The sequence below is a fragment of the Danio rerio genome, chromosome 13, assembly GCF_049306965.1.
Source record: "Danio rerio strain Tuebingen ecotype United States chromosome 13, GRCz12tu, whole genome shotgun sequence".
NCBI classification, from domain to species: Eukaryota; Metazoa; Chordata; class Actinopteri; order Cypriniformes; family Danionidae; genus Danio; species Danio rerio.
This window is the reverse complement of record NC_133188.1, coordinates 41,144,118-41,163,471: the sequence shown is the minus strand read 5'-3', so window position 1 is coordinate 41,163,471 and position 19,354 is coordinate 41,144,118. Positions and strand designations below refer to the sequence as shown.

The 19,354-nt window shown below is 35.4% G+C and overlaps 1 protein-coding gene across 7 annotated transcripts in view; it reads left to right on the top strand.

The window, feature by feature from the left end:
- The window catches only part of eys (eyes shut homolog), a 522,196-nt gene extending 503,152 nt beyond the window's left edge, over nucleotides 1-19,044 (top strand). For all 7 annotated transcript variants that reach the window (XM_073920212.1, XM_073920209.1, XM_073920210.1 and 4 more), the window contains 7 exons: nucleotides 3,121-3,303; nucleotides 6,105-6,271; nucleotides 7,859-8,003; nucleotides 10,336-10,510; nucleotides 10,593-10,765; nucleotides 13,196-13,357; nucleotides 16,047-19,044. In XM_073920212.1, coding sequence (XP_073776313.1) covers nucleotides 3,121-3,303; nucleotides 6,105-6,271; nucleotides 7,859-8,003; nucleotides 10,336-10,510; nucleotides 10,593-10,765; nucleotides 13,196-13,357; nucleotides 16,047-17,239 — 2,198 coding nt within the window. In that variant the 3' untranslated portion in view covers nucleotides 17,240-19,044. The remainder of the gene's footprint in view (nucleotides 1-3,120; nucleotides 3,304-6,104; nucleotides 6,272-7,858; nucleotides 8,004-10,335; nucleotides 10,511-10,592; nucleotides 10,766-13,195; nucleotides 13,358-16,046) is intronic.
- Nucleotides 19,045-19,354: the final 310 nt, after the last annotated feature.

Genomic DNA, 19,354 nt, shown 5'->3' with positions numbered 1-19,354 from the left:
GCATAATATACAGCAGTACACCATAATTGTAAAAACTGAATTTTACTGTATGTACTGGTTAATCAGGTAAAGATATTACAGAATTTTATCGAACTTTTTTGACATAGAATTATGAATTCTCTAATACAGTATAATGTGCTTTAGTATCCTTAGTATAGTATGGCTGGTGACACGGTGGTTCATTGGTTAGCACTGTCTCCTCACAGCAAGAAGGTTGCTGGTTTGGCCCCCTGGCTCGTTCAGTGGAGTTTGAAAGTTCTCCCCATGTTGGCGTGCTCTGGTTTCCCCCACATTCCATGAGCTATAGGTGGATTGAATAAACTAGATTGGCTGTAGTGTATGTGTGTGAATGAGTGGATGTTTCCCAGTACTGGGTTGCAGCTGGAAGGGTGTTTCATTCTGCTTTGATGACCTGATCAATATAGGGACTATGCTGAAGGAAAATGAATGAATGAATGCTAGTATGGCTCAAAAACACAACAGTTTTAAGCTACTAGGCTATATATTTTTTCATGTGGGGTGTTATTTTTCATATGGATATCAGTGTGAAATATCAGAATGTGTGGATATCAGAATGTCTTATTTTGCATTCAACGTAAAGAAAAGAAACTCATAAATGTTTGGAACCACTTGAGGTACATTTACATTTTGGAGTGAACTATCCCTTTAAGTAGCCTACCAGAAATCATTTTTTACTTCAAAAATGAACAGAAATCACATCCTTACCCAGCACTGCAGTATATCTTAGGAATTGGCGTTCTCAAAAACTTCCCCCGTCCGATTAATAAATGGCGGGTTTATTAATGAATTTCACTTGGAGCAAGAAGACGTAACTCAGCATATGCAGCATATCAGAGAGCCATTACATGACACCGCGAGTTAAGAAATACAGCTGGACCCATCAAGCCATCCCTGCTAAAAACGCATTCTAGTCCTTCATTAGGCGCTGTGCAAATAAACCGTGACAAGGTAATATATTTGCAATTTCAAAAGGCATCAATAATTCAAGTGGAGAGAATGGGAAAGAACTTCAACGCTGCTGTAGAGAAATCCTCCGGAGACACTGCACAGTTCATAAAGACAAAATGGGGGGTGTAGAAAACTCTTTAGGTAGCACTTTTATTTCGCTGGATAAAAAAGTGTAAATGCTTAATGTACCCAAGCTGAAATGTGCCTGAGCGATGCTTGATGGACCAGAGGATTAAATGTTGAAATTTAGGACGATTTTCTGCCTCTGTAAATACATTACAGCAGCAATTTCATAAATTCTGAATGATTTTAGACGACCATTGTCCATTTACAGAGTAAAACAGCAAGGAATTACAATGGATAATCATAGCACCAGCATCTTCCACCACAGGAAATAATAATAGGTATGATTTGACAACAGCGATATGTGGTGCAATATCGCCATCGCGCGGCTCTTTCTAGTACTGCTGTTACTTTACCTCAGGTAAACTGCTAACTTTTTACAGATAAATATCATACAGTTAGTACAGTACATTTCTTCAGTATAATTATAGGTTACTGTATACTTAAGCGTCGATATTTAAGTCGACATTTCACAGAATGTTTCGCAAATGTTTCCTACAGTGTAACATTTAGCCTACTCTTTCGAGCTGCATTGTAGGACCTTCATCTGGACTCTTCTACAAGTTTTGATGCATGTATTTTTATTTATGTTTTAGCTTGAAGTTTGTTTGTTTTTTGTGGTCGTTTTTAGGAACAATTTTTAAACATTATATTGTCAAGTTGGTCTTGTAAATTAGTATAAAAATAACTGGTACCTGCTGAAAGAGACAGCTTAAACCTGCCGAAGGTTTGGCTTGTTTTGCCATTGGCTTGTTTTAGCTGGTCAATCAGCCTGGTTTTAGAGGGGTTTGGCCTGGTTTTAGTCTGTCAGACTGGAAAATGACCGGTTATATCCAGCTAAAACCAGCTTGTCCAGCCTGGTTTAAGCTGGACATTGCTGGTTTTGGCTAGTCAAGCTGGTTTTAGCTGGTAATCGCCCAGCCTGACCAGCTAAGACCAGGCTGGAAATGGTTGGAAACCTGCCTGGAAATGGCCCCTCTAAAACCAGACGGGTCAACCAGCTAAAACCAGGCAGTTTTTTCAATTGGGAATGAGTTGCCTATACTTTATTTTATAACTATATCTGGAATTAAAATGTAACTCTTATTAAATTTGGAATTAAAATAGAATAAAATTGTGTAAGTAACCTATAGCTAAAATAAATTATTTACCATTTTTGTTGTGTCACCATTAAACATAAGGCTATCATACCCCTGATTTGTATTGTTCATTCATTTTCTTGTCGGCTTAGTCTTTTATTAATTTGGGGTCACCACAGCAGAATGAATCGCCAACTTATCCAGCATATGTTTTACTCGGATACAGCGGATACACTTCCTGCTGCAACCAATCATCAGGAAACACTCATACACTCCCATTCACACACATACACTATGGACAATTTAGCTTGCCCAATTCACCTATAGCGCATATCTTTGAACTTGTGGGGGGAAACCGGAGCACCCGGAGAAAACCCACGTAAACATGAGGAGAACTCCACACAGAAATGCCAACTGGCCCGGCCGGGGCTTGAACCAGCGATCATCTTGCTGTGAGGCGACTGCGCTACCCATTGCGCCACAGAGTCGCCCATGTGTATTATTATTAGCATTATTAATATGTACATTATCTTTTGGCATTATGGTGATATAAATATTTCAAAAATTAATTGTATTTGGCAACACAATGGCTCAGTGGTTAGCACTGTTGCCTCATAGCAAGAAAGTTGCTGGTTTGATTCCCGGCTGGGTCAGTTGGCTCTCTGTGTGGAGATTGTATGTTCTCCCCGTGTTCGTGTGAGTTTTCTCCAGGTGCTCTGGTTTCCCCCACAGTCCAAATATATGTGGTACAGGTAAATTGAGTAAACTAAATTGGCTGTAGTGTGTATGGGTGTTTTCCAGGACTGGTTTGCAGCTGGAAAGGCTTCCGCTGTGTAAAACATATGCTGAATCAGTTCACGGATCATTCCCCCGATGACTAAAGTGACTAAGCTGAAGGGAAATAAATGAATTGTAATGTAATATTTTTTTTTTGTAATTTATTTTGCAGCTATCAACATCACTCGGCCCAAGTTTAGTGGACTTGATGAATTTGGATACTCATCGTATGTGGCTTATCCATCTATTCCCAGTACGGGCCATTTTTATGAATTTCACCTGAAGCTCACCTTTGCCAATAATGCCTCTGCTTTGAGAAACAACCTCATTCTCTTTTCCGGGCAAAAGGGACAAGGTGGGTGAAAATGGGAATACTGTATTTTTATTTTATATTTATTTCCCCATCTCTCCTTATTCACTTCGATTTCATTGCATCCCTCTGTGTTTATGATATAATGCGGTATATAGTGGATTTTGAAAAAGAAAACAATAGCTGGATTCATAGCTTGGCTGTAAACGTTTTCCCAGCACTGGTGAAGGTCATGTTAGAGAAAGTGAGGTTCAGAAATAGTTCACTCAATAGGAGATATTTATGCAGCAGCTCTTGTACAGTGCACTGTAAGTCCAAAACACAACAGCAGAGAGAATGTATCTGTACACACAATGGGGCAATGATTTTTATTATCTGTCATAATAAAAAGATCTGTTATGCATTAGGTGGCTAAAGAATCTCAGATGAAAGTGGATAAATATTGGCCAAAGAGATCAAAGGAGACTAAAAATACCTGTCATTTTAATCATGGCAAAAAAAAGTAATAATATTTATGATGATACAAATGAAACATTAAAATTATTAATATGGATAGGTTTTCCGATAAATCATCTGTTGAACCGCATCCCAAAAGATCTATTGGAACCCAAGATTTTCACTAAAATCAGTCAAGTTTGGTGAAGGAAAAGTCATGGTTTGGGGTAATATTTAGTATGGGGGCTTGCATCAACAGCCTGAGGTATCAAGACATTTGTGCTACCCTTTACATAACAAACCACAGGAGAGGGCAAATTCTTCAGCAGGATAGCGCTCCTTCTCATACTTCAGCCTCCACATCAAAGTTCCTAAAAGCAAAGAAGGTCAAGGTGCTTGAGGATTGGCCAGCCCAGTCACCAGACATGAACATTATTGAGCATGTCTGGGGTAAGATGGAGGCATTGAAGATGAATCCAAAAAATCTTGAACTCTGGGAGTCCTGCAAGAACGCTTTCTTTGCCATTCCAGATGACTTTATTAATAAGTGATTCGAGTCATTGCAGAGATGTATGGATGCAGTCCTCCAAGTTCATGGCAGTCATACACAATATTACTTCTTCTTCCACTGCACCATGACTTTATATTCTATTGTGTACATTATTTCTGTTTAGGGATAAGACTTTTGTCTGAGCAAAGTCAGACCTTACTGTCCTAATTAAATAATATAAAATCAAGGCATGATCATATTTTATTTTGGTAAAATAAGCATAATCTAGAGGCCTTTTATAAAAGCCACTTTTGATCTTAATGATCAACTAGAAGTCAAGTTATTATTTGTTTTTCCTAAAAAATTTAATAGGCAACAAGACTTTTGTGAGGTAGTGTATATATTTCTAATATATAAAATATATGGTGTTGTTATTATTATTATTATTATTATTATTATTAAATAAGTATACGCATAATAAAATGTATAAATATCAGTCATATTCAAATAACATACATTTTTCAGGAATGATAAATCATTGAAAATGAAATATGAAATGTTTCTTTATCTGGTGATAATTCAGCTCTGTCATCATATGTATTAAATATTTCTTAATATTACATTATTTCAGATAAGTTATTTTATCTTTAATTATATTTCACGTATTTCAGTTATTCCTACTGAATTTATGACAAATCAGTAATAAGTAGTAAAGTTTTAAGAGTAGTATATAATGAATACTCTAAATCAGTTATTTTAGGAAAAATCTTATGTACAGTATATTTTAAATCTAAAGTTATAAAATATCTTAATTCATTTTCTTTTTGGCTTAGTCCGGTTATTAATCAGGGGTCGTCACAACAGAATGAACCCCCAACTTATCCAGCATATGTTTTACACAGCAGATGCCCTTCCAGCTGCAACTACCACTGGGAAACACCCACACACACTGATTCATACTCATACACAACAGACAATTTAGCTTACCCAATTCACCTATAGCGCATGTCATTGGGCTTGTGAGGGAAACCGGAACACCCAGAGGAAACCCACGCGAACACAGGGAGAACATGCAAACTCCACACAGAAATGCCAACTGACCCTCGAACCAGCAACCTTCTTGCTGTGAGGCAATCGTGCTACCCACTGCGCCACCGTGACACTCATGAAATATCTTCTTTAGCATCTTTAATATTAAAATTTGCTCCTAAAGCAAACATATACTGCATTAAGGTTGTATTTACTCGAAAACGAGACAGAAATACTCATTAAAGAACTTATTTTCTGCAAAATGACACATGCCTCTTTCCAAACTCCGAAATTTATATCCATAACCAAAAGCGACAAATCAACATCCTGTTAAAAATGTCATTCAGAAGAGGAGACCTGTCTTTGTGAGAGACGTTGCATCTCGGTCAAGTTTCCTCATGCCTCCAGCTCCATCTGCAATTTATTTTAAGGTCAGTTTCGGTGGCTGCTAACTGACACGTCACTGCTACGAACATGTTTAATCAAAAGACAGGCAGCTGAATAAAAGCGTAAGGGGGGTATGAATCTTCCTCAGTTCAGCGAGTGTCTCTCGGGATTATAGTTTAGGATGATTCATCGAGGGAAAGAGAGAAGAGGACAGCGCTGTGAATAATGAAGCAATTGTCAAGGGAGCTGAGCAGCATGGTGCAGGACCAAAATCAAAAAGAAGGAATCAGAGAGGATGAGAAGGCAACTTTTCACCTGATAAATGGTCAGATAAATTAGATTCAAAAGAGAAATAAATGACATTTTATAGATGGTCAGTTTGGCCTGAACCACCAGTCAAAGTTTGACACTTTGTTTTGTTTATTTCTGAATAGAATAAATCCCTGATTTTTAGACCCCACCTAATGTGCTTTTTGGATTTGGTGTGTTTTTGTTTGTAATGAAGGCCTCAGTGGAGATGACTTCTTCGCATTGGGGGTTCGGAACGGCAGGATTGTTCATAAGTATAATCTCGGTTCGGGTTTGGCAACAATAATCAGCGATCGCCTAAATCCGAGGATCAACATTCACACAGTGCACTTTGGAAGATACCTGAAAACTGGATGGCTGAAGGTGTGTTTTGGAAAATTTCAGACATCTTGATTATTCACATTCATTGAATTTCACAATCATTAGTTACAAAATGGACCCTTTTCACAAGCCAGTTATGACGCATTTTATGGTCATCAGCATCTTAAATCCTTTGAAGTTTAAAATTTTTTAACGTATGAACATTTATATGTGTTTATGGATGTAGCATATCATTGTTGCTTCAAATTACAAAAAACAACTCTTATGCGAGATATGTTTCTAATGCAGCATCTATGGGAAAGGAAAGTAAATTTGACGTTATTCTCTACTCAGGTTGTCGTCTTCATCTAACAATTTTATTTCTATTTTCTGAAAGTTATAACATCATCGTGGCGTTTTACTTTTATTATTTGAGCAAATAAGATTTAAAAAAAAACTATTTGCTGTATTCCCCCATTCACTGTGCTCTAAGTTTTCCCAACTATAACAACTTATGCTACTGAGAACACGGAAGTGTGAAAAAGGTCTATTATTTTGTTTTGTTTGTTTGGTTCACTTTAGGCACTTCAATGCACAACAAAATGTGTTTTTTGCAAGTTACATGTCCTTTCACTGGTCAGACCACATCTGTTAACATTCACCTGCATCAATTAATACAATTTATTGACAACTTTACAGGCTTATATTGATCCATGATTATAGGTATGATAAACGATATGTACAATTATACACATAGGATATAATTTATTATATGTAATCAGTCAATTTTGCAAACATGAATAACATTTTAAGATGAACAGGTGCTCTTTAATTTTTACCTGAAATAACTAATCATTTTTTACTCAGAGAATCAGACACTACCATATTGTTTATGTTTACTGTTATGAGCTATGATATTGCTCGGTTTGTTGGTCCGTTGAGTCAGATTGATTTCTTCAGTTAAATGAGTCCAGAGTTGGTTTTCATTCTGGCTGAGACCTTTAATATATAGCGCTTAGAATATTTGAGTACACTCCATTTTTAACAATGCATTTTTTTATCAATTTCTCAGTGAATATAATATAAATTAGTGCATTTAAACAACAGTTTTATTAAATATATATATATATATATATATATATATATATATATATATATATATATATATATATATAAAAATAATATTTTAGTCTTTAGAAATTTAAAGATAATATATTAATGCAAAATATTGCAACAAAATTGAAAACTACAACATTTCAACATAAAAAACTGATTGATTTTTGCAATTTTTGAAAATGTTATTTAATATTTTCCCTAACATATTAATTTGGGCTACTAATTTTTGAAACAATATTGTAAGGTATTTAGTTAGATTAGCTCCAGATTTGGCTTTAGTGCTGCCTAAACTAATGTACAGTTGAAGAATTATTAGCCCCCTGTTTAATTTTCCCCAATTTATGTATTTATGCAAACATGCAGCATAGGTGATTTACATGAACAAATTTTTTTTGATTTTCTTAAAAAAACTAAGAAATTACTTGTCATTTCCTGTTCTGACGCAACATTGTTTGTTTGTTTGTTTGTTTGTTTGTTTGTTTGTTTGTTTGTTTGTTTGTTTGTTTGTTTGTTTGCTTGTTTATGTTTGAGCAGGTTAATGGACAGAAGAGGAGGACAGGTACATCTCCTGGTCCGCTGATGGGTCTAAACACCTTCAGTCAGCTCTATATTGGTGGATATGAAGAATACACACCTGAGCTTCTGCCTCCGGGCTCTCGATTCCAGAACAGCTTTCAAGGTGCTGTGTTTATTTACTGTTTTTTTGTTCATTATTATGTTGTCTTGATCCAGATCATCAGCTCAGTCTTTGTTACTGGGATCGTCTGTTTGAGTCGTCATGCGTAGAGAGACTGAGGTGCGTGAATTGAACTTCAGCTTATTTTCAGAACATCTGTTACTCTGATGGGACTCAACCTTGTGTGCAATGTGTGAGCAACCATTCGTCACAAAGCTTTATTACAACAGATCTTTATAAAGCTAACAAAACATGTTGTTTGCTAGTTGCTTTTTTCATTGTCAGGGAATTGCTTGTTAAAGGAATAACTTTCATTCAGTCAAAAGAGTCTGTAAAAAATAATGAGCAAACGAATAATAAAATCAATTATGTTTGCATATCTGTAATTATTAGAAATATTTTGTCTTTTAAAATTATACAGGTTTTAATAAAAGACTAGCAATTTAACTGATTTAATAAAGAAACTGTCTAGGTGAATAACTGTCTATGATTTAGGAAATGTTAGAATTGTTGGCGTTTGACTTTCTGTGCAACCTCAACATCATTTAACATATTTGAGCTGATGAAAAGTGGGCAGAGATTTCTCACTGTATCTTTTCATTTAGTCAATGTTATTAATGAGAGCTCCAGATTCAATTTGTATTCTCTGTTATCTCATAGCATCATTTTAACTAATCCTTCAGTTTACAGTAATTCACTTAAGATGGAAGTCCGTTGGGCAAATGAAATAGTTTCACAACAGCTATCTTGAGGCATCTCCAACTGCAAATTAAACTGTTGCAATGGCTTAATTGTGTTTTTAAATGGTTATTGACTTACTATTGAATTATCTTTTGAGTTTAATACCCATTTCAGAATATAAACCAATCTAATAGATCTCAGGGCACATGTACACAAAGTCTCTTTACATTCATAAAGTTCACCTCTATCAGCCACTCACTGGATATTAAGTTTTCTTAATGTTATCAGAATAGAGAATTATTTTTTAACATCAACAATCAGACTCATGGACTTTTGTACTCATTTTTAAAATATTATCAAATATTATCAGACATACTGTGAACATTTCCTTGCTCTGTTAAACTTAATTTGGGAAATATTAAAAAAAAAAAAATCAATGAAGGGCTAATAATTCTAACTTCAATTGTAGATAGATAGATAGATAGATAGATAGATAGATAGATAGATAGATAGATAGATAGATAGATAGTTAGATAGATAGATAGATAGATAGATAGATAGATAGATAGATAGATAGATAGATAGATAGATAGATAGATAGATAGATAGATAGATAGATAGATAGATAGATAGATAGATAGATAGATAGATAGATAGATAGAATTTCCTTGCTCTGTTAAACTTAATTTGGGAAATATTAAAAAAAGAAAATAAATCAATGAAGGGCTAATAATTCTAACTTCAATTGTAGATAGATAGATAGATAGATAGATAGATAGATAGATAGATAGATAGATAGATAGATAGATAGATAGATAGATAGATAGATAGATAGATAGATAGATAGATAGATAGATAGATAGATAGATAGATAGATAGATAGATAGATAGATAGATAGATAGATAGATAGATAGATAGATAGATAGATAGATAGAATTTCCTTGCTCTGTTAAACTTAATTTGGGAAATATTAAAAAAAGAAAATAAATCAATGAAGGGCTAATAATTCTAACTTCAATTGTAGATAGATAGATAGATAGATAGACAGACAGACAGACAGACAGACAGACAGACAGACAGACAGACAGACAGACAGACAGATTGATCTGTGCAAAAGCTGCCGATCCGCTGGTGTGAAAGGCAAATGCCTGTGCCCTGTTTCTGCTTTCCATACATCCTGTGCACGCGCTGTTCACGTTCTACTCCCTTTTTTTCGTGTGAAACAGGCATTATTCAGTTTCTCATTAAATTGTGACCAATCAAATGCTCTCTGTTATCTGGCATGCCCCACCCCCTTTAATATGCTTCATATTTAATGCGCTTGAGCTCAACCACTCTCACTGGCAGAGCTTTGATAAAACAAAACTCTATTGGCTGTTTTTAAAGGGGAGAAGCTACACTATGTGCCACCCTCTCCATGTTTTGGTTGAGATTACATCAAACATCGAATAAAAATGCACATTTCAAAGCACTTCACAGAACCTTTGAATATAAATATCAATGTATTTAAAAATGTATTTCATTCTGGTTATCAAAAGCTATGGCTAAGCATCAATATAAAATCATTTACGTTTCCAGGATCTTAACAGACCCTGGTAAACATGAACATGGGAGCATGTAAATGATACATATTCTTTCTCTTTGATTTTAAAGGCTGCATTTTCGATATGCTGTTTCGGACGAGACAAGATGGCAAGTTTCATGCTCTAGGAGGGCCAGACATCAGGCCGCTGTCAGGACGTAATGTGGGTCAGTGTGGCGTGAATCCATGCAGCCTGGTCTTCTGCCATAATGGAGGAACTTGTGTGGACTCTGGATCGTCTGTATAGTAAGACCTCAGAAAAAACAAATTATGTTAGGGAATGACTGACAAACCTTATTAATTCTCCGTATTTGGCCTTTCCCTGCAGCTGTCAGTGTGTGTTTGGATGGAAAGGTGCTCTTTGCTCAGAGAAAGTGTCGTTCTGTGATGCTGAACACATCCCGCCGCCTTTCTGTGCTCGCGGCTCCACCTGTGTGCCCCTTTCGGATGGGTACACATGCCAGTGTCCTCTGGGCTCTGCTGGACTCCACTGCCAGCAAGGTTAGAGTCACAGAGGGGTCAGCAGATGGTTCAGAGAGAGTTCACATGTTGAAAAAACGACAATGGAATAATAGTTTCAAATACGCACTTTTGCATATTACCGTCTCATTCTGCTTTAGAAAAACTAGAGATTAAAGAAGTTTCTCTTTACATTTTAAAAAACAGCCTAGTTAAAAATTGAATGCATGACAAACATTTTTTATTTGAAGTTGAAATATTAGTTTTAGGGATCACTTCATATATAGAAAAAAAATTAATGGGCCAATTTCAAATTGTAAATCTTTTGAAAAATACTGGGCTCTATTTTAACTATCTAGGGCATGTCCGAATACACTTTTGCTATTTTAAGGACTGAAAAATATGTGTTGCACCCTGGCGCATAGTCTAACAGGGTTGTGCTTATTCTTTTAATGAGTCATGGGTGTGTTCTGAGCATATTGTGCATTAAACAAATCAGAGTCTCATCTCCCATTCCCTTTATGAGTCAGTTGTGTCGCGCCATGATGCATTTGCTATTTACATGGCAGACTTTGTAAGTAGAAAACTGAACGCTTCACTAGCGAGTTGATCAAACTAGAATAAAGCACGAGAATAAAGAATGAGCCTCCTCCATTCGGCCTCTTTACTTTCTCTCTACTTTACATTTACTCCTTTACTTTCGTGGAGTAAGGAAACAGTGTTGTACACACTCCTTTGAAGACATTCATTAGCCTAAGTGCAAAGATTTTTTTTTAACTATTTCTAAATTCAGTTCTAATTTCCACCAAACGAATAAATGAACAATAACATTGAAGTGTGGTCAAATAACGGAGTTCTATCCAAACACACGTCATATTCTTATGCCTCATATGGGGATGTAGATGTCTCCAAAACCTGACAGGTGGGCAAGTCTAAACTTGTTTTTATGAAACAAATACAAATACTTACAATAATAATAATAACAATAATAATAATAATAATAATAATAATAATAACATTATACAAATTCAAACGGTCATGAATGAACTGAAAAAGCACCCCAAGACGAGACTTGGAGGTAGGGGTTTTTATATTTATGTAGAAAATAATTATAACATTTTATTCCTTTAATTTTTATATGTAAAGATATTTGTGTTTTGCTGTGTGTATTAAGCAAATGGTAATTGTTTGGACCTGCATAGGCACATAACTAACATGCTCTGCGCTGGACTTTAGACGAGCTTTCAGTTGGTCAGTGCCACAGTCTATTTCAGTTTGTCAAAATAGCAACGCGTCAATAATGCGCCTAAACATGCCTCCTTTTTAGAGCAGAAGACCCATGAGTCCGCAAAGTGGTGCAATTTTACGTGAATATTAGGGTTTCACTGGTCTAAAAATAGCAACAAATCGTGCGATTAAAAACATGTCTTGCACCTTATTGCGCCGAGTATATGTTAGAGCCCTATAAATGTCTTTACTGTCAATATGTATGTGGAATTTACCCTTTACTAAAAAAATATATTTTAAAAATATGTGATATTGTATGCTGTAGTTTCCATGTATCTTTTTATACTTCTGTGTATTTGTGTCCACTGTATCTTTTTATATATGTGTGTGTATCTTTATTTGGTTTTAGTTAAGCATAGTTATTTTCTGCTGCCATTCTATTTATTATTGTAAAAGAGCAAATTGTTGCCTTAAATTATATTTTTTGTTGCCCATATGTCAGTGCAATTCTACATTTAAGTACTGAGTAATATAATCAAGTACATGTGTTTGGTATAAAGGGTGGCACGGTGGCTCAGTGGTCAGCACTGTTGCCTCACAACAAGAAGGTTGCTGGTTCGAGTTCCGGCTGGGCCAGTTAACATTTCTTTGTGGAGTTTGCATGGTCTCCCCATGTTCACGTGGGTTTGCTCTGGTTTCTCACACAATCCAAAGACATGCGGTATAGGTGAATTGAATAAACTAAATTGGCAGTGGTGTTACTGCGTGTTTGAATGTGAGTGTGTATGGGTGTTTCCCAGTACTGGGTTGCGGCTTAAAGGGCATCCGCTGTGTAAAACAAATGCCAGAATAGTTTATTCCGCTGTGGTGATCTCTGAAATAGAGACTAAGCTGAGGGATAACGAATGAATGAATTTGTCTGGCATAGGGTAGGAGTAGGGTTTGGTTTAGGTTTTAATCGTAAATGTACATAGTTATGCATAAACATATGCAAATTATGCATGTTTTACTTTTATTAATACAGTAAGTACATATAAGGTGTAACAAGGATGCTTTAAAATAAAATGGTAAAACATTTATTTTAAAAAAATGTACTTATTTAATGCATTAAATTTCCCACCAGACACTTCACTGCTTTAGAGTCCCATAAAACACTTCACAAAATAACTTAAACGAGCTCATGGAATTTTAAACCGTAAATCAACAAGACTGCACTTTTTCTCTTTCCCTTTATTTCTTTTCCAGCTATAACTATCAGTGACCCCTTCTTCAGTGGGAATCAGTCATCTTGGATGTCATTTCCTCCCATCAACATAAGGCACAGAACGCATGTGCAGCTGCAGTTTCAGACTCTTTCTCCAGAGGGAATTCTGTTTTACACCGCTCAGCACTTGAGCACTCATTCTGGTAAAGCAGCATCTTCACTCTTGACTTACATTACTCACAATTAATCCATTTAGGTGTATCTTTATTAAATATATTAATATATACAGTTGAAGTCAGAATTATTAGCCCCCCTGAAGTATTCGCCCCCTGTTTATTTTTGTCCCAATTTCTGTTTAACGGAGAGCAGATTTTTTTTTCAACACATTTTTAAACATAATAGTTTTAATAACTTATTTCTAATAACTGATTTCTTTTATCTTTGCCATGATGACAGTAAATAATATTTTATTAGATTTTTTCCTAGACACTTCTATACAGATGTAAGTGACATTTAAAGGCTTAACTAGGTTAATAAGGTTAACTAGGCAGGTTAGGGCAATTAGACAAATTATTGTATAACAATGGTTTGTTTTTTAGATTATCGAAAAAATATATATAGCTTAAAGGGGCTAATAATTTGGACCTCAAAATGGTTCTTAAAAAATGTAAAAACTGCTTTTATTCTAGCCGAAATAATAGAAATAAGACTTTCTCCAGAAGAAAAAATGTTATCAGACGTAATGTGAAAATTTTCTTGCTCTGTTAAACTTAATTTGGGAAATATTTAAAAAAAGAAAATAAAATTCAAAGGAGGGCTAATAATTCTGACTTCAACTGTATGTTTAGGTAATGCGCAGATTTTTTATATTTTGTCGCCATTCTTGTTTTTGTAGAAATCGCTCACTGCATTTTGTGGTTAGAAAGAATAGGAATCATAGAAGACATAAGGGTTATTTTAACCTTGATCTGAACCAAAAAAATCTAATATAAATGCATCGTTTTAACTTAAAGCAAAGGATCATAGCCTGACAGAGTACTCTATTCCAGACAAAACCAAGTCTCATCCGTTTATTTTTTGTTTTATAAACCATTTTACCTGAATATACTTCACAGTTGACAATAAAAACTGCTTATTCAAAATGCACTCAACTAAAATATAAACAGCCTTTTTGTTTTCGTCTTTCAAAAGAAGCTAAACTCAAAAGTTCTTTAATCTTTTTCTGTGCACACAAAAGTCCTATTTATCTCAATTATTGGTCCAGTTGAAGTCAGAATTATTAGCCCCCCTTTGAATTTTCTTTTTTAAATATTTCCCAAATTAAGTTTAACAGAGCAAGGAAATTTTTACAGTATGTCTGATAATATATTTTCTGGAGAAAGTCTTATTTGTTTTATTTTGGCTAGAATAAAAGCAGTTTTTAAAAAATTTAAATCCATTTTAAGGACAAAATTATTAGCCCCTTTAAGCTTTATTTTTTCAATATTCTACAGAACAAACCATCATTATACAATAACTTGCCTAATTAACCTAGTTAAGCCTTTAAATGTCACTTTAAGCTGTATAGAAGTGTCTTGAAAATACCTAGTCAAATAATATTTACTGTCATCATGGTAAAGATAAAAGAAATCAATGATTAGAGACAACTTATTAAAACTATTATGTTTAGAAATGTGTTGGAAAAAATCTGCTCTCCGTTATACAGAAATTGGGGAAAAAATAAAAAGGGAGGCTAATAATTCTGACTTCAACTGTATATTGTGATATAAATGCAATTTCAGCAGATGATTTGAATAGCTTTTAGAATTCATAATTTTAGATCGATTGGGATGATTCTGTAAAGGAAGGGTATCTGCGTAAAATATTCTTTAAATTACAAGCAAAGTTAAATACAACAGAGAAAAAATGCAAATAAACAATTAGTTTGGATTTTCTGGGGTAGTATTCAGCATTCAGAAGCAAAAATTAAATAATCAGCGTATAACAACACTATCGTTTTAATTAAATAGTTATATCATGTATAATTAGTCATTAAGCTACAGATGTTTCATTTATTGTGCTCAAATGGCTTAAAATTGCTTCAAATACTTAGTCATGTCTTAAACACACATGCAAATGATAAACTTTTACTCTAAGGTAAAAATATGAAATTACTCCACTCCAACTGTAATGTCTGGTCTACTACGGTTTCAACTACATTGCAGATCCCTGCGATCAGTGTGCGAATTATACACTGTCGATCAGGGGGGTTTTCAGTAGTAGTTTGGTAACATGCTTCAGTGAATCAATTTATGAATGTTATTAAATTACATCTATTAATAAAATGTGTACATCTGCAATGTTTTGAGGGATATTTGGTGACTATTTTAGAGTGTCTATTTTTTTAGGCTACATGCAGATATAAACACCTATTTTAAAAGAAACGTGTTTTGTGAATACTTAAGATGACTATCAGTGCTCTAGAACTGCAAGTTTCAGATTGTTGAATGATATTTTTTCTAGCATTGAGTGGTACGATTATGCATTTACAATGGTATAAACTGTTATGGGGGTCAAATTAATATTTATAATATACATTTTTACTTATTAATATTTAAGATATAGATCAGAGGTCAGAGAAAGCTATTTCTTAATATTAAAGGGCAGACCCCCCCATACATCTTGTTTTGATGTCCTTCAGGGAGGATCAAGCCTTAATTAGGAGGGTCAATCCCCCCAAACCCCCCTGTAATTCGCACACTCTCTGCGATGTGATTATTGCGGACTTGCACATTGCGACATCAATGCTGAAACGATATATTGTGCAGCCCTAACAGGAACCAAAACAAAATGTTCCTTTTATATTTTGTTGAGTGTAACTCTAACTAATTCTTCTCCTCTGCCCTCTTCAAGGTGATTTCCTCAGCATATCCCTGTCTGCTGGCTTTCTGCAGCTCCGCTATAATCTGGGGAACCAAACTATTGTATTACAGTCTCCGAAAGAGTTAGATGTGACCGGCGTGAGGTGGCACACAGTGAAGGCTGGCAGAGAAGGCAACAGCGGCTTCCTCATTGTAGACGGTGAATCTGTGACCAGGAACTCTTCGGAAGGCTCAACAACTCTTGATGTTGGCGCAAATATCTTCATCGGTGGTATTTCTTCACTTAACACTGTGTCAATAGATGCAGTGGAAAAGGAGCTAGTGGGATTCACAGGCGGCATTCGAGAGGTTGTAGTCAATGGGCAGGAGCTTGAGCTTACAGAGACAGGAGCGCTCGATGGAGCCAATGTTGGCGACTGGGACGGGACTGCGTGTGGGTATAAGGTTTGCAAGAACGGTGGCCACTGCCATCCATCAGGTGATTTTTCGTTTACATGTATCTGCCCTTCACTGTGGACTGGTTCACGATGCCAACAGTCCATTCAATGTCTCAATAATCTTTGTCAACACAATTCTGTCTGCATCCACAACTCAACATCCGCTTCATATTCATGTATGTGTTCTTTGGGATGGACTGGGACTCATTGTGACAGAGAAGTAACACTGAAGACCATCAGGTTTATAGGAAACTCTTATTTGAAATACAAGGATCCGAAGTACAACTCTAGGAATTTGATGCACACTGAGGTTTCACTGAATTTTTCTACTTCAGCAGGAGACGGATTGATCTTTTGGATGGGGAAAGCGGAGAGCGAAGATGATGATCATCTAGCGGTTGGACTGCAGGATGGTTATCTGAAGATTTCGGTCAATCTCGGTGAGAGAACCGCACTTCCTCTTGTATATCAAAACTCTTTCTGCTGTAACTATTGGAATTACCTTTCAATAACGCACAATCGGACTCTCATCCAGGTCTATGTGAATGAGGAAAGAGTCATTTTTGAAGACATCGACCCTTTCGAACAGTACGTAGCTGTCAATTACGGAGGGGTGATTTATTTGGGAGGTTTTGAATTGAACAGAGATGTGGCATCGGTTACATCTGGTGTATTCACTAAAGGGTTTGAAGGGAGTATTAAAGATGTTTTCTTGTATCAGGACACCAAACAGCTGCAGTTTCTGCAAACCTGTGAAGGTTTCAATGTCTATCAAGGAGAAGAGTAGGGGAAAAAAATGATTGTGGTTATTTTGCTATCTCGATGTGTGATTTGAGGCATTCAAGTCTAGAATGGAATTGGAGTCGTTTCACATACACATTAAATAGGACAATCGTGGTGGCAGTTTTTCAAGAGGGGAAACCTGTTGTTTATCACTGGTGTAAAATGATGCTGTGACAGAGATGTGAGGTGGTAGAAGTGATCCTGCATAAGTGATGCTTATGTAAGGTAGAGAAATACTCAACATTTTTTTAGTTTGATGGTCTAAAATGAAGAGGTAAACATTATAGAAGGACATTTTTGTGCCTCTTATTGAATTACCTTTTTTTAAAGGGATAGTTCTCCCCAAAAATGTACATTTATTTTATTAATTTCTTTCTTTGGTCAAACACAAAAAGATATATATTGCTTAAAAAATAATAGGAACACACAGTTTTTTCCAATTGTTTACAAACAATTACTTGTACTTCAGATACAATTTCTACAACATGTAACTAATGCACCAACCCCCTGAACCAATTCTGCCAAACTACAAGCACAATTCCGGCTTTACACTCAAATTGCAGGTTTACAACACACTTTTTTCAAAACACTACACACAATTCTCTGCATTTTACACAATTTTCATGCAGAAAATCTTTTGTTTTCACAAGGAACACACTGTCATTCAAAATTGTATAGTCAGTTGCTTTACTTTACATACTAACTCATCAAATGAGTAAACACTTGTCTCAGAGTTTCAATTTAGAAATCAGAGCTCATCTGGATCATAACTGGTTCTCTGCCTGCCCACAATTTTTAGTGGTTTATCTCCCTCCATATTCTCCATTCCTCAAATGTATTGAGGAATTGTTTTTCTGTCTGGAAATGGAAAATGTATGACTAAAATCCACACACACGTATACCCCTTTTCCAAGCAATAGCAGTTGATGCTTTTCATGGCTGGATTCGCCATGCAAGGTGACATTTCCCCCACTGCTTGGCCAGACCAAAACAGAAAAGAGGATGCAGTATAGCTGTTTTTATATTTTGGTTTGTTTTTTACTGTAACTGTATTCTGTAAATACTTCTGTTGATGGTAGACAACGTTATCTACAACTTTGTGTTGGTTAAGACGAACACTGTTTACACTGTATTTCTGGGGAAAATACAGTAAAATATATTTGGTATTTGTGTGTTTTGTATATAACAATATTCTGAAATATTTTGCAGAAGAATTGAAGAGTTTTGCCCAATGTGTGTGTGTTTTGTGATTTGTGTGTAGAGTTCTGACAACATGAGACCTGCTTACAGAAAATGTGTGTAAACAATTGGAAAAAACTGTAACACAATGTAACAATGGAACTAAGTGTTTTCTTTTTTTGTTTTGAGCGGTATATTTTGAAGAATGTTGGACATTAACAGCCATTGACACCCATTATACCAACAACAAAAAAGAATGTCAATGGCTGCAGCTTTCTATGGGGTGGGGTTTGGGTAGACTATCCCTTTAAAGTTAGAATAATAGCTTTAATTATATTTATATATTTAAATAAATAATGGGGTGTTCTTTCTAAGTATTCTTATTTAGGTATTGCTTGTACAGCATTTTATTACAAACATCAAAACATAATGACACTTGCCACAAAATAGGGCTTTGAATTCTTTTTTTTTTCTTTTTTTCTTTTGAATAAATGGTCATAGGGTAAATCTAAATGGTTTGCTGCTTTTACTAACCGTTCAAACAGTGTTGAACAATTTGCTGTTTATATAAATAAACATTAAAGTTTATGTACATTTATTATGTATAATAAAAGTGATTTTGGTAATAGACCTCTAATGCCTTGTCTATCTATGTTTAAATGAAAGAAACTACTTTATTTAATGTTTTGTGGTGTCATTTTGATGAATGTAATGTAACGTGTGTATTTATTTAGCGCAGTTATCCTGTATGGCCATACACACATACAATCATGGGTTGAGGAGTGGTTTCTCCACATCACCAGCAGTGTGCAGCATCCACTTAGATGATGCAATGCCAGCCAAAGGACAACGGCACCAGTGCACTTACCACACAACAGGTATAAGTGGAGTAGAGATAATGATACAGTCAATTGATAGGCCATGATGGGTAAGGGCCGAT